This window comes from Eublepharis macularius, chromosome 1, assembly GCF_028583425.1.
Source record: "Eublepharis macularius isolate TG4126 chromosome 1, MPM_Emac_v1.0, whole genome shotgun sequence".
In the NCBI taxonomy this organism is placed as follows: domain Eukaryota; kingdom Metazoa; phylum Chordata; class Lepidosauria; order Squamata; family Eublepharidae; genus Eublepharis; species Eublepharis macularius.
Genome location: NC_072790.1, coordinates 164,512,569 through 164,528,549, shown reverse-complemented (window position 1 = coordinate 164,528,549; position 15,981 = coordinate 164,512,569). Strand labels below are relative to the sequence as shown.

The window sequence follows — 15,981 nt, the reverse complement described above, 5'->3', positions numbered from 1 at the left end:
CACTGGATGTGCATGTGCATAGTGTTTAATATTAGTGCATGTTTGCAACTTATACAAGTATCAAGAAGTATAAAGTCTACATGTTGTATATTGTTAAACTCAGAATATTATAAGACAAATATTTGGGGAGAATTGCCAGCATTTATGATGGAAGGGTTTAGATTTTATACTTACAATGGAGTAGCCCCATTACTTTCAGTTGAATGTCTTAGGTTTTGGGTCCTTCAGGTGTTTCACATTTTAATGGTTTCTGAAAAGCCTTAAATGATAGACTACAGCAACTAGGGGAGGCAGCTTCTGTACCTCAGCCTGTTGAAGAAGCAACCAATCAGGTGTATATACAGATGCATGTAATTTAAGTAGTTTGTCCACCGTTTGGTCATATGCACAATCTTCTCCCCTAGCTTGAACTTGAGAGGTGGAGGGCTATTCTGCTTTGTTGTGGAAGCAGGATTTGTTCACTACTGATGGGTTGACCTTTTTGTCAGTCACAGAGATATCTCCCTGCTTCATGTGGCAGTTTTTCATGTTTTTTAAAAAAAAAAACTGTGATTAAAATTTAAAACTTAAAAGAGTTGGAAAAAATGTTTGATCAGATATATAGTAATTGTCTGGTGTGATCTGGGTTCTGAGAATTTTCAAGCTTTAACCTAAACTAGTTTATGTTATAATTTTGTGCATACTTGTTTGGGAGTAAGTCCTATTACATTCAGTAGCGCTTCTGGGTAAACATGCACATTATTGAACTGGGCACTGTATGGGGAGGAAGGGTAACAAAAATCCCTGGTGAAACTTGAGGCATCTGCTGCTTTACATTTTTTAAAGTAGGGAAAGGCTGCTAGAGAAGTTCATCATTGTTCTATAATCTTAAAAAAAAATAGCTTCAGCCATATTTCTACATGAGAAGTACAGTACAGAATTAATTGTTCAGTCCTCCATATCTAACATGAGGTCTGAGTCTAGTTTATTATTTATAGTCCAGTTTTCTTGCTGAGACACAAGGTGGATAGTGCAGAATGGAATGAAAGAGGGCAACCACTAGCACACTGTTTCATTATTGGCAATAAAAATACTCCAGGAACAATAGCGAATATCTATATGTTTAGGCGACAGCTTTGTGTATAGAAGACTTAGTTCTAGACTCTTTTATTTTTTTTTAGTACAACTTGGACGGACCTTCTGTTTGTGTTGCTGAGCATTTTAATTTTTTTCCACCTATTTTCCCTTCATACCATAATCCTGTTCATTTTGACTTCTAAAAGGTTACATTTTTAAAAAATAATACTTTCCTATTTTCTCGCTGTCTCTAGTTAAACTTGTTTGCATCAAGTCATCTAATGCTGTATATCAAACCTGATAATTAATGACAATGATATGTCAATATGTGTTCAAATTTCATTGGTTCTATACCTAAAAGTTGTATTATTATACAAGAACTAAGAATCTCGGTCTGTGTAACATAAGATTCACATTTTTTTCTGGTAGCCTCCATATAATTTACAGTGAAATTTCAGAAATTAGAAATATGAAATACCATGGATTTGTTTTGAGCCAAGGAAATAAATGATAGTGTTTAATCATACTTTTGAGATTTGAAAAGATGTTAAGTGGAGAGTGGGTGAAATGCAATCTGAGAAACTGTTCTGACAGACTAGCTGCCACTTCGCTGGTGTTCTTTCTCCATTTAGGACTTCATTGAAGATTTGATTTGGATGAACACAGCCATTATGTAATCCAGCTGTAGAGGGAAGGAGTGTCATTTCAGATCCTGTTGTTTCCAAAGTGTTCTGAAATACCATGCAAGGATATTGTTTGGAAGTGGGAGGCTGTCAATTGAGTTTGTAGTATAATGATCATGTCTCAAGCCTGGTTTCTGCAGTAGCCATGCTGTTAATGATTGTTGCCTTGGAGATTTCAAGGTGATTAGTTACTCATTTGGATGTGCTGTATACAACTCTTTGTATTTGGCATCTGTTTGCTTATTGTGGTATGTAAGATTAATAATGTGATTAATAAAGTAGTTGAGTGTGATAGGTCATGCATCCCAAAGTCCTAATACCTACTTCATTGTTATGAGACCCATCATGCCTGTTCTTACTTAGGTTCTACCTCTCCTTTACCTTCCTCAAAATGCTTTCTGCAGTAACAGGTTGGTGTTTTTTCTGACCACAAGTCAGGAAAGATTTTTTTAAAAAACACACTTTAATATGCTGTGTAACATGAGAAGACTCAGTGAATAGTGAACTCTTATAAAAGGATGATAGCATTCAACCTGGACTTTTCAGTTGTAACTGTATGAAGGGTGGCTTTTTTACAGGTTTTGCATTGCCTGTGTAATGTACCGAAGGAAGTCCCAGGTCCTTCCCCAGCCTGTTCTTTTTTTCCCCTCCGCAAGTCTCTTATTGTCCACAATTAGATTGGTCCTCTACGCTGCACAGCAGATCATTTTTTGAACCTTAGAGGGGGAGCCCAAAGTACTCACATAATTACATAGAGGTCTATAGTTTCCCAAGAGATATAAATAAAGTAAAAAAGTCAAAAGTCCATCTAGATAGATATTGTATCCATCTAGATATCCATCTAGATAGATATTGTAGAATATCTATTCCTCTTAAATTAGCTTTCTGGATTGTGTCATGAATTCAGCCCACTGCCATGTATCATAGAAGGATGTAGCTTAAAGCATGCCAGACTATGGCTGTCACCCATGGATGAAATGTTGGAAAAACAAATAACATTTTGATATTAAAGTACACACTTTGGTCTGCAGTGATAACTATGGAAAATTTCTGTTGGTGCTATGGTTAACTCATAATTTTTTCTTGAGAAAGTGTATTGGGATGGAAAGGTGACATCAAAGTTCCTTTTCTTCTTTTGCATCTAGAAATAACAGCATTTCAAACTGCAAAAAAGCAGATAGTATTCTAAATGAAAAAGTACTGTTTGAGGGAGAAATCTCATTCTGCGATAGCAACATTTTGGGAACAGTATTTGTCTTAAGTAGTTTTTGGCTACACATGAACAGTGGTTTTAGACTAAGAAATTCAGAACAATCTTGGCTGCTGCTCTTCTCCCAGTGAGGGCAAAATCAAAAATTAGTAAGCATATTTTATCACTAAGCCTGAATTGTATGCTCATTACTAGAGTAAGACAAGTGTTACCCGTTTTCAGTGAACTCCTGTACATAGCGAAGCAAAATACATCATCCTCTTTAGAAAGCAGAACAGATAAGCATTCTGGTTGACTTGTGCAAGGAGTAATGTTTTGCTTATGTAAATACAGAATCTGATTTTCTTGATTTTTAAAAGAGTATTGTAAACGCATGTGGAGAGACAACTTTTTGTGGAGATTATATTCATAAACTGGTGTGGGTAAACAAAATTATATTCAACAGGAGTCCTGAAGAATTCAGTTGGGGTAGGGGAAGATGATGAGGGCGATCTGGCTGCGACATCTGTCACCCCATTGGTTGCCAGGGTAGGGGAAGATGGTGTGTGTTCTCAAAATAAGACGACTGCGTTTGCAGAGTAAGCTCTCTACTGAAGTTATGGATGCACTCTGATTTAGTTATCACCTGTATTTTATTGTGTCCTGGGCTGTTAATTGCTTTTCAGTTAAAACATAAATCAAGTGTCTATGGGAAATGTCTTTGGGAATTTGTATTTTTCATGAAAAAAACATACAGAAGGATAAATAGAATGCTGTATAGTGAAAAATTGAAATTTGGAATCTGTCAGTTCTATGTTTAGAACACTCTCTCAATCTGACTCAAAGTCTTCCCAGAGACAGCAAGTAACGTTCTACCTATATTAATGTGAGCACCATTATTCAGGGAAAATCTCATCAATATGTGAACTGGAATTGGTGTTCCCAAGTCATTTATTGAAAGGAGCAGCATATGGGAGCACCACTGTCTTCCCTGTTAACAGTCACTACTGCCTATAAAAAGTCTAATTATCATAACTTAGGCTGAATCCACACATCCCGGCATAGCACTAAACTATCGGAATGAGAGCGTCTTCTTGGCGCGATTTCTGACATCATCGCGCCACGATTCTGCTCTTGTGGTGCGATGATGTCAGAAATCACACCAGGAAGACGCTATCATTCCAATAGTTTAGCACTATGCTGGGACGTGTGAATTCAGTCATAGTCTTCTGTTATTGTGAACCCAATATGTAAGCCTGCTGTCAGGGCAGAAAAGTGGTATGGAAATAAATATGCTTTCCCCTTTTTCTTAAATCGATGCTTTCCTTTTTTTCCAACCATAAGTTTTACTCCAGAAAAGTAAAAAAGATACGTGCATAAAAGCAGCTTTCCACATTTGCCACAGATGTGACTTGAGATAGGCTTCTGGGTGAGAGGATCACCATTCTTAATGTAGTGCTCACTCAGTCCTCGTTGAACTGCCTGAGTGAAAATGAGGATGCACATCCCCATCTGGAGCTGCCAGTTACAGCTGGGTTGAGTCCTTTTTCTTTTCAGGATAGAGCTAAAGCCCTCTTCCAATTCTGTTACTTTTTTCGTTTTGGGAACAGCACTATAAAGTAAGTAGTAGATGAGGCACAATAATTTATCATAAAAAGTACATAAAATGGTATGGGAACGAGCATCATCCAGTTAGTACAATAAGCTTTACTTGTCTCTATAATAGCTATGGTATAGATGGCATAGAAATTTGCTAAATACCAAGTTATAAATACTGGTAATTTGAATTAACAGAAGTCGAGAAGTTTAGCTCTTCAAGATTTCTTTATCAGTGCTCATAAAACACTGATTCTATTGCCTACTCTTGCTGTGCTCTGAGCAGTTGACAATTCTTCCTTTCATTTCAGCCTTTTTCTTGTTTTAAACATTATTTTAGCTGAACCAAAATGGTCAGAGTAAAGCACTTAAGTAGAGCACTATCTGTGACATTTAAATCTTCTGTAATGAATAGTAAAGCTTCACTTCATATTGCAGTCTATCTGGTCTTCAGGTCTCATTAATTTTTGTAGTCATTGTTATTCTGATAACACTGTGCTGCTTCAGACTATGTATGAAGTATACACAACAACAACACTAGGCTCTTATTAGCAACATGATTTCCCATATTAGATTTTTATTGCACGTTGCTTAAATGGATTCAATTAATCAAACGTGGTGTGTGTTTGAGAGAGAGAGAGGGAGAGTATGCCTGTATGCACCTGGCTAAGCTAGGAGTCTAATTTGGAAAGAGAACTGAATGTAGTGAAAGACGGTATGTGTAGGATGGTTAATGCCTTCAGAAACTGAGGTGTTTGAGCTATTCAAATTATATAACAGCTTTCCAAGAGGTGGGATGGAATCTCTATTTTTAATTATACTTAAAGGTTAAGAATGCCCAATATGACTAAAGAAATAAAATAATACTATTAGGCAAGTCTTAAAAAGATTAGCATATATGCACTCTTATTAAAAGTGGCATCTTATTTTGTTGAACAAATGGGCTGGGGAGTTCCAGTGTGAAATCATGTTATCCTAGTCTTACTGTTATGTGTTAGTTACATAGAGTGGCCTGAACTTTGGAAAACATGTCAGGTCAGTTAAAGCAGTCTCTGGGCTTCTGAGAAAGATTGCCTCCAGATGGTGAGTGGGACTACATGTAACATTTTCAGAGAAACATATTTTGAAGCATTTAATTCTTATTGAGGCTCATATTTTTCTCGTTCTAAAGTCTCTCTTTAAGGGCAGCATACTGTGATACACCTAGTATTTGAAAAAAAAAAACCCTCTCAAAATGAATACTCTTAGATCCCCAGCATACATAGATAACTTCTTGCAGGCACCCTGTCACCCTTAGCTAGCTGCCTGAGGTATCACAGAGAATTTTGTACCTCACAAAATAGAAGCATGTGTGCTTTACAGAAAGAAAACACAAGTGCCTTTCTTGCACCTGTAGTCAGTGCACTACCCTTAACAGATTGCCCTGTAGTCAGTTTAGGTAGCTGTGTTGGGTGTCTGGGATAGGGTAAGACAGGCTGTGAACTCTTTATAGGTGACTGCAATAATGTTTCTGTTTGTGCCCTTTGAGTAGTACAGATGCCTGTGGCCTGAGCCATAATGCTTATATCATTGAGGATCTTCGTAAGTTGCCCTTTGATCCTGGCTTTGAGGAATCTTTAGGAAAGGGAATTGAGATATGTGTCAAATAGTTCTTAGGTCTATGTCAGTGTGATCCCCAGTGTGATGCCTGTGGGTGCTGTCATGCCTACTGACACATTTCCTGGTGCCCACCTTGTGTTTTTAGAAAGTGAATGGGGTGCCCAGCATAGCTCCTGATTGGCCATTGGAGTTTTGATTCACTGTGAAGATTTTTAAAAATGCTTTGGCAGCAGCTGCAATCACAGTACAGGAATATTCACTACATTACTGAAGGTAGTGATAAAAGAAAATATTTTAAAACAATATGTTCATTTTAAAAGAAATCCTGTTAAGCAGAGTTTCTGCCTGAAATGTTGAAGAGTTAGTATTAGTGTTATGTATGCATGCATAACTTCAGTCCCTGACATTTTGTGCCTGGCTTTGTGGTTGTAACCATCAGCCTGTGTCAGAATTCCAAAAGAACCTGGAAGCTCAATAAGATTGGGGGACCAAGGGGTGATCAGTTATGCTTCTCTGCCTTTTCATAACAAGAAGCTGAAAAGGGGTTAATTGTTTAATATTCATATTAAGATCCATTTTTAAGCTGTGTAAAAATAGCTTTAGAATTAATTTGGAAGTAGAAACTTGTTAGGTGGATGGACCTGGGGATTTGAAAACTGGTTATTATTATTGTGCCACTATCAAGTCTGTTTATGTATCTTAGTTTCCCTTAAAGAGCAATAGCACTCCAGGTAAAAAGGATAGGAAAAGTTGTGCACACGGCCTAATATGAAATGATTCAGTAATCCCTTGTTTTAAGGAGGTAGTAATACTGTGGGTAGGGATGATGACTGCAGCAGTGTCAACTAAGACCTTGGGTTAGCTTTTAGCACTTTAAACTTGCTTTGAAAATATAGGAGAATTAAAAAGGTTGGACCTTCTCCCTCTGAATAATTAGCTTTAAATTTTATTTAGCTTTGTCATCTTTATTTGCTTTTGTTTAATTCTGAAAGGTTAATATGTTTTTTTCTGTATTAAATTGTGTATTGAGGTAGATTTCATCTTGGTTTAGTACTGTTGAATACATTTGGTCTTGAACTTTAGAGAATGTGTTCCACCCATACAGAGAAAACATATTATTTCTACTTCAGCCCCTCCCCATCTTCATTAAGAAATTGTGTCAACTGAATTGAAATGGTGACAGAACCTGTTGGTGATATTTTTAGGGTGTATGTGTAAAAATGAATCACATGAAACTGCCTTCGGAGTGTCTATGGGATAACCTTAAAGGTGGGTTGGTCAGGCTACATTCAAAAGTATATGATTTGCATTCCTGGTATCAAAATACTGTTAAATATTTTATAGTCAGACTTTGGTTGATGCCTCTGGTATGCAAACAGATGATGCTTGAGTTAACATAGCACGCTATTGGGTGTTATATTTTGACTATTTCAAATAATGCATTAGGGAAGTTTTCAAGTAAAAGAAAGTGAGTGCTGTATCTCTACCACCATCAAAGCCTTCATATTTTATCACATTTCCCCCTCACCTGTTCTTCCAAGGAGCTCAGGCTGGTGTTCATGGTTCTCCGCTCCTAATTTTACTCTCCAAACAACCTTCTGAAAGAGGTTAGGCTAAGAAAAGCTGACTGGCTCAAGGTTACCTAGTGAGCTTCATGGCTATGGGCAACTGGAATTTGGATCTCCCAAGTCTTAGTCTAACATTGAAACTACTACATCATGCTGGTTCTTGGATCATTGAAAAAAAAGCCTTGAACATGGAAGCCCTTGTTCATCTCAGCTATTTATTCTCAGCACTGTGTTACTGGTTGTATTACAGTTTAGTCTGGAAGATACAGCTTATGGGTATATTATCAACAGTAAGAGAAGTTCGTGGCACATTTTGATGGGTGGTGGCTGTACTTCTTTCCATACAGTTTTATAGTGACATTCTCACCTGTGTATGCTCTGTGGGACTGCTTTCTCTTCATTGGTATAGTGAATGGGCTAGAAAAACAACTCCCTTAAAATAAATATATGGAACTCTCTCGGTGCACATCATAACTGTTTATTATATTCTGAATTCAAACTGTCAATACACAGGGTAATAGAAAGTTAACCATGTTAATGTCACATAATCTCCTGCTGAGAATAGTAAGGCAAAAAGCCCTGCCACTTAAGTTTCCAGCAGTGGCAGATGACATCTTTCTATGAATGATACCTTGGAACAGAAAAATCCACAAGTATTTCTGTTTGGAAGTGAGAGGTTTCTTTGGTACTGTAGTTAGAAATCTGTGAACTGCCTGTGATGGTTGGGCCTTATTGTTTTGTAACTGTCATAAATTCTATTAGTAGATGGTAACTTCAAAGCAGTAACAGTGTTAATTGTTTGGAGCAAAATTAAACAGAAGTGGCATTTTAAAGACTATTATAATTTGTTCCAGCATGAACTTTCATGAATCAGAGCTCCTTTGGACCTCTGTTTCATTTTATTCGTAGAGGGTTACATCACAAGAGCAGACTCCTAAGAGTTTCACTGCATATGCTGGATCACAGTTTACATTTTGGGCTTTCTTTGCCTCAAGAACTTAGGTAATATTGTAAATATTTCAAAAATTCTCAATTGTTAACATTGAACAGTTGTAGGGAAGCAGCTAGGCTTTGGTTTTTTAAAACAACATTTCTATGTAAAGTGTTGTCTTTTTCAGGCCCAAATTGCCTTTCTTCAGGGGGAAAGAAAAGGACAAGAGAATCTGAAGAAGGATCTAGTGCGAAGAATAAAAATGTTGGAATATGCTCTTAAACAAGAAAGGTACTATGCTTAATATTCAGTTATTATATTTTGAATTGTGATCACAGGAACTGCCTATCAAATTTTTTAAAAGCATAATGTCCCTCAAATCCCTATTATTTCCACATTCCCCTCCCCACAAGAGACACTAATGCCATAACTTGTGCTGTATGTGTGCAAAACAGCTGTATGTTACAGTTTAGATGTTAATGCATATAAAAATAAATTTTGTCCTTTGATTATTCTTGAGTTTTGCCTTAAGCTCTTATCTGATATGAAATAGAAAGAGGGAACACTTCCAGGTTTTAGTTGCAGAAAACTTCTGACAAACCACTGATAACAAATGAGAGACATGAGTGATAGGTTTTGAAGATGAGATAGATGTAGATTGTAACGACTGTTTCAATTTTGGTTTTAAATAAGTACTTTAATGTTCTAAAGTGTACTATAAAATTTTGAAGGGATTGTGTGAAAATGCAAAGGCAACGAATACACCTTTTTAAAATACCACTTAATCTTCTGACCAGTGCACCAGTTGATAAAATAGTGTTGACAAATCACCTGGACTGTTGTACTGATGTTGTCTGAACTGCTCATTGCTGGCTTGTAGCTAAAGCATGTTAAGTTGAGAGAAGGCTTTAGGCATAAATAACGTCTAATTAAAGTAATCAGCCCCCAGATGTGCCCAGAAGATCAAGTTTGCTATTAAGATTAGGATGAAATATCATATTAGATTTTTTAAAAAAAATCTAGCAGTTTCTGTAGGAGCAGTGTATTTACAATGGTGTGGTGATAAATCTAGATTTCTAGGCCAGTTAAGAGAAAAGCTGGACATTGATAGAAATTTGGAAGAGCTGAAGCTGAGAGCAGCATCATGATGTCCCCAATTCAGCTAATATTATTACTGATTTAAGTCTAATGGGAAAATAACCCCCCCCTCCCTAGGCTATTTCAACATGTGGTAAAACTGCAATTTTCCATAGATGAAAAAGTTTCAGAATAATGGGGTTTCAGAATGATAGAACTATGAATCAAAAGTTAACACTGTTAGATAAAGAATTAAAACTCTTTAGGGAGGAGTTGAAGGCATTTAAGTTTTAAAAAATAAGGGGAAAGATGTATTATGATAAAAAAAAATCGGTTGTCAAGAACATCATGCAACTCCACATGGAGGGTCTCCTTTGTAAATTCTTAAGATACTCAGGAAGATCAGTCAAATTACAATACTTCAGAGGTCAGCATTGGTACAGATAAGGATGAGTTTTTCCACATGGAACTTTTTCATCGGTTCTGGACCTGTACTGCATCAATATCTCTCTAGAGTTCTGCACACATGGTCAAAATACCCCAATTCAGTCTCCAGAACCGATGAATAAAGTGAATCTGATCCTCATGGGCCAAATATGCAGAAAGTCTGATGTAAAATTCACCATGCAGAGGATGCTGATATTAGTTAGATCTGCATCTTCAGTATCTTTTTCAGACTAAGAAATACTTTTGAGGAATTCTGTTGACCAAAAGGAAAAAAACAGATTCAAGAGAAGATAAATAATCCACCCAGGTTGAAACAGAGACTTTGATTTATTATCTGTTTAATAGAATTTTGTCTGTATTTGTATTGAAGATAATTGAGGGCTTATCTTAAGTTTCCATTTTCTGATATGATCCATGATTTTCACAGTTGGAAATTTTTAAGCTTGAGACTAAACTTTGAGACTATTTTTTTTAAAGATAGTTACATCAGAAAAATCAGATCTCTATTCCCTTTCACTACATCACACTTTATATCACAGACCTATTTCACCTGCTATATGAGTTTTTGTGTATAGAGTGCTATGTGATCTTGAGAAGTTAATCCTAAACCAAAATGGGCCAGTTTAAATAAAAGGGGCTGGATTGGACATGTTGACCCATGATTCTAATAAAAGGAGATGGGAGGGGGGGTGCAATTGTCATTCAGAGTACATGAGATTTTGAGTTGGTGGTAATGAGACAATTTAGTGATTTTTTTCAATGTAGAGATTTTTTTTCTTGTTTGCTTCTACAAGAAGAGTATAGCATCATTTTTGACATGAGTGTAGTATATATCACTTGAGTTACAGAAAGTAATGGATTGGATCCAAGCTCTTTCATGAGTGGAAGGGCACTTCTGTTTACACAGTTCCTGCTTGCTTCCCCTTCTCACTGTAGAACCCCACACCTACATTCCATGCTATTCTAAGAGTTCCCCAACCCTCCAGAGTGGCTGTAGGATTCCAGAAGCTGCAGCTGAATGAGGGAGCTGGGAAACATCTATGATGTGAGTGGAGCTCTGTTTGAACATCATTAGAGCTAACTTGTTGGTGAACACCATCAGAAGAGACCTTAGTCAGTAGTGGTTTCCACGTGTGGATAGGCTTATGTGGTTTTCCTGTTGTTTCTGCTGTGGTCAATACAACACAGTGACAGTGGGGCTTCCACATGGAAAGTTTTGTTGTAAAGCCTACGGGATCAGACCAGTGACTCATCTAGTCCAGCTTGTTTCATGCAGCAGCCAACCAGTTACACTGGAGGGCTAAGCAAATAGGGCAGAGGGACAGAGGCCCTCCATACTGTTGCCTCCCAGCACCATTATTCAGAGATTTTCTTGCTCTGTACCGCAGCTAGTATCCATCAATGGATGTCTCTTCCATGAATCTGTCTAATATCCTTTTAAAATGATCTATAATTGTTTAATTACTAAGGGGCACTCTACATGTTACTTCTTTTACGAATTCTCTACAGAGCCAACCTGTGCTCTGTACATGTTACTTCTTTTACGAATTCTCTACAGAGCCAACCTGTGCTCTGTGCTCTGAGCTGACCTGCAGACACAAGTCAGCTCTGAGGATTGGCTTCTATTAAAAACAGAGTGTGCAAATGGACTTGGAAAGCTGCCGCCACGGGAGGGAGAGTGCTTGCCTTTCTCCCAAGCTTTTTCCCCCCAAGCAAAACCAGTGTGTGTGTATGTAGGGGGGAGTGTCTCTTCTTCCTCACGTGTACAAAATACTTCCATGTGGAGTAGCAGAAATGGGGAAATGTCTCTCCTCCACACTATTTTTTCACAAGTGAAAAAAGCTTGGGAGAAAGGCAGGAACTCTCCCTCCCCCCAGTGGCAGCTTTCCGAGTCCATTTACACTCTCCTTTTTTAATAGAAACCATTCCCTGGAGCTGATGAGTGTGTTTACTGAGCATGGGTTGGCTCTGTGTAGAACTTGTAAATGAAGTCATGTGTAGAGTGACCCTGGGTAAAGATGTATTTCCTTTTGTCTGCCCTAAACGTGTTTCCCTTTTTTATTTTTATATATTACTTGCTTATATGAAAAGTGCTAAGTGCTGAAATTGCAATCAAAGAACAATAAATATCATAAATACTATAAATACTATGAATACAAACCAGGGTGGATAAAAATCAATGATTTTTTTTAAAAAATCAAAAAAATCAGATTTTTTTAATTTAAATCAGATTTTTTTATTTAAATCGGATTTTTTTTTTATTTAAATCGGATTTTTTAAAATAAAATGTTTTTTGAGGAAAATATATTACCATCCAAAGGTTATTCCATCATGAAATAAAGATTAGTTTTTAATTATGTAGAATAAGGCTGTATATGTTTAATTTTTTTGGTAAATAAATTCCATTAATCCATTCACAATGTCATGCTCTTCCAGAGGTTTTTGTAAGATTATTGGGCAGTTTCTCTGCCTACAATATATTATCACAGATGCTTGGTTTTGCAGTTCTCAAAACTGAATTTGTGTCAGCTCAGCAGAGATCACATGCCTCTTCTTCACAGCAAAAATGTTATAACATGAACAGAGTTGAGAAAAAGACCTTAATCCTATTGTTCTACAAACCTATGAAGACAGAATCAACCCCTTCAGTGCTAAGTTTCAAGAAGTTCAGTGAATAGAAACAATATTTTTCTGATTGTTTGGAGTGGAATAGATCTGCACAAGAAGAAACTAAGTGTGAGGAGGGAGGGGCAAGCAGTACAAAATGAAAGTGAAACTTTTTGAGCACAATACTGCACAAGTCTTTGGATCTTTTGTGTGTATGACCTGAGGTTTATCACATTCCTTCCTTGGAGGAAAAAACCTATAATGGCAGCAGGCCGTAAAAGAGACCCAGTTTGGGAATACTTTAATGAAGTTCCTTTACCTATCAGTAAGGCAGGCATCTACTTGCATACTAAAGTTATACCAGCAAGAATTAGTCTTTATGTAGAAAACTATGATTTAAATCAAGTCTTAATGACTAGTGATTTAAATCGTGATTTAAATCGTGATTTAAATCAGTTTGATTTAAATCAAATCCACCCTGATACAAACTATTACAAAGGTCCTTATCAACAATAAATACACTACTTAGAACCATAACAGGATGCAATAATCCTATAAAGTCCAATTTTTAAAGTCCAACTAGTGAAGACACAATGCAAAAGTACTTATAAAGGTAAGTCACTATTTCCAAATCTTTATTCACTGTTTTTTCTTCTTTTGCAGATATATGGATGTGGCTCAAACCACTAGGAAAACTTCCCAGGGATTCTCCAAGATGAAAAGGTCTTATGAAAAATTCATAGTTGCAGATGGGTGGAGCCTAACGGGCATTGCCAGCGTCTACTTCCCGTTTCGTGATCAGACTTTATCAAAGGCTCACAAAATAACAGAACATCCACTGTGGAAAGATATTATAAAAAAACATACTGAAATAAATTCCTATGTCTATTTTTGCAAATTTAAAGAAATACATAGCTCATTACTCACATACAACTTTTAGCCAGTCAGTCTCATGTCACCAAGTCGGTGTGGTATCGACGGAGTGATTCCCATAAAAGGGGCATGCTACACAATACTGAATATAAATTCATAGGTAATTAACTTACCATCAAATATTAAAGGAACAGCACATGTTAACAATGACATTCATAAAAAATAAGAATATTCAATTTCATTGTTCAGACCCTTAGGTGCTAGTGAATTTAGTTTAAAAATCCACTCTGACTCTCTTTGTAATAATTTTTGTTGTAAATCAAATCCAAGAGATGGCTTAAGTAACCTCAACACTGAGAATTTAAAGACATTGCTACCAGAACGACAATTTACAAAATGAGAAGCTAGGGGTGCATCCATGATTTTATTTTTAATTCTTGATCTGTGTTCTTGTATTCTAATCTTTAAAGGTCTACACTTACTCCCTACATATAACATTTGGCAAGGGCATAGTATCACATATATGACGTTAGCTGTTTTACAAGTGGAAAGGGTGGAATCAGAGAGTGGTTTGTTTATACTGGGATTCAGAATAGGTGATGCCTTGATTGAAAGGTTATATATATTACAATTTCTGCAAGGAAAATGCCCTATTGGTTCTGAAAATTTGGCTGAAACTTCTTGATAATTTGAATGCACTAGTATATCTCTTAAATTCCTTGTGCGATGATATCCAAACATTGGAGCCTCTGCAGACCCTGGTAAGTCACTTACAACATGTCAATGCTTGCCAACAATTTTGCTAATTTTAGTGGACAGTGGGATGTAGTCAATTGCCCATCTGATTGACCTATTGGATTCCCTGTTTTTAGGTGTTAATAACGCACTACGGGGGGTATGAACAGCTTTCCTATTGGCTGCTTCTATAACCTGTTTTGGATATCCTCTTGCCAAAAATGGCTCACTCAAAAACTTACTCTCTTTTTCAAAAGTCTTATTATTGGTAAAATTTCTTTTGATTCTTAAATATTGGCCCATAGAAATATGCCTTCTTAAAGGGCCAGGATAGAATGATGAAAAATGCTAATATGACTCCCTGTCTGTAGGTTTCCTGAAAGGGCTCACCCCTAGTTTACCCTCCCTGTATTTATATACGGTAACAACCCAAAAGTTGATATGTTGAAAACTACCTTCCCAGGAAAAATGCAGACCTTTAAAGATTAGAATACAAGAACATAAATCAAGAATTAAAAATAAAATCATGGATGCACCTCTAGTTTCTTATTTTGTAAATTGTCATTCTGGTAGCAATGTCTTTAAATTCTCAGTGTTGAGTGTACTTAAACCATCTCTTGGATTTGGTTTACAACAAAAATTATTACAAAGAAAGAGTGGATTTTTAAACTAAATTCACTAGCACCTAAGGGTCTGAACAATGAAATTGAATATTTGATGGTAAGTTAATGAATTTATATTCAGTATTGTGTAGCATGCCCCTTTTATGGGAACCACTCCGTCCATACCACACCAACTTGGTAACATGAGACTGACTGGTTAAAAGTTGTATGTCAGTAATGTGCTATGTATTTCTTTATATTTGCAAAAATAGACATAGGAATTTATTTCGGTATATTTTATTATAATATCTTTCCACAGTGGATGTTCTGTTATTTTGTGAGCCTTTGATAAAGTTTGATCATGAAATGGGAAGTAGACGCTGGCAATGCCCGTTAGGCTCCACCCATCTGCAACTATGAATTTTTCATAAGACCTTTTCATCTTGGAGAATCCCTGGGAAGTTTTCCTAGTGGTTTGAGCCACATCCATATATCTGCAAAAGAAGAAAAAACAGTGAATAAAGATTTGGAAATAGTGACTTACCTTTATAAGTACTTTTGCATTGTGTCTTCACTAGTTGGACTTTAAAAATTGGACTTTATAGGATTATTGCATCCTGTTATGGTTCTAAGTAGTGTATTTATTGTTGATAAGGACCTTTGTAATAGTTTGTATTCATTGTATTTATGGTATTTATTGTTCTTTGATTGCACTTTCAGCACTTAGCATTTTTCATATAAGAAAGTAATATATAAAAATAAAAAATAAATCCAATAATATATATTTCAGCATTAGATATAGTAATATTGTGTTCTGCCCTCTGGCAGGTTGTTCCTTTGCTTTACTTGCTGTTTCTATTCCAGAGGGGCCCCTTTATTTGCTCTAAATGTATTTCCCAGCAACTTCATTGGGTGCCCTCAAGTTCTATATTATGGAAGAGGGATAAAAAGTTCCCTGTATTTACTTTCACTTCCCCATGCGTATTTTTATAAGCTTTTATGATGTCTTCCCATAGCC

At 36.4% G+C, this 15,981-nt stretch overlaps 1 protein-coding gene across 2 annotated transcripts in view; it reads left to right on the top strand.

The window, feature by feature from the left end:
* The window catches only part of STRN (striatin), a 102,997-nt gene that overhangs the window by 1,814 nt on the left and 85,202 nt on the right, over positions 1-15,981 (top strand). For both annotated transcript variants that reach the window (XM_054976673.1, XM_054976665.1), the window contains exon 2: positions 8,810-8,913. In XM_054976673.1, the coding sequence (XP_054832648.1) occupies positions 8,810-8,913 (104 nt within the window). The remainder of the gene's footprint in view (positions 1-8,809; positions 8,914-15,981) is intronic.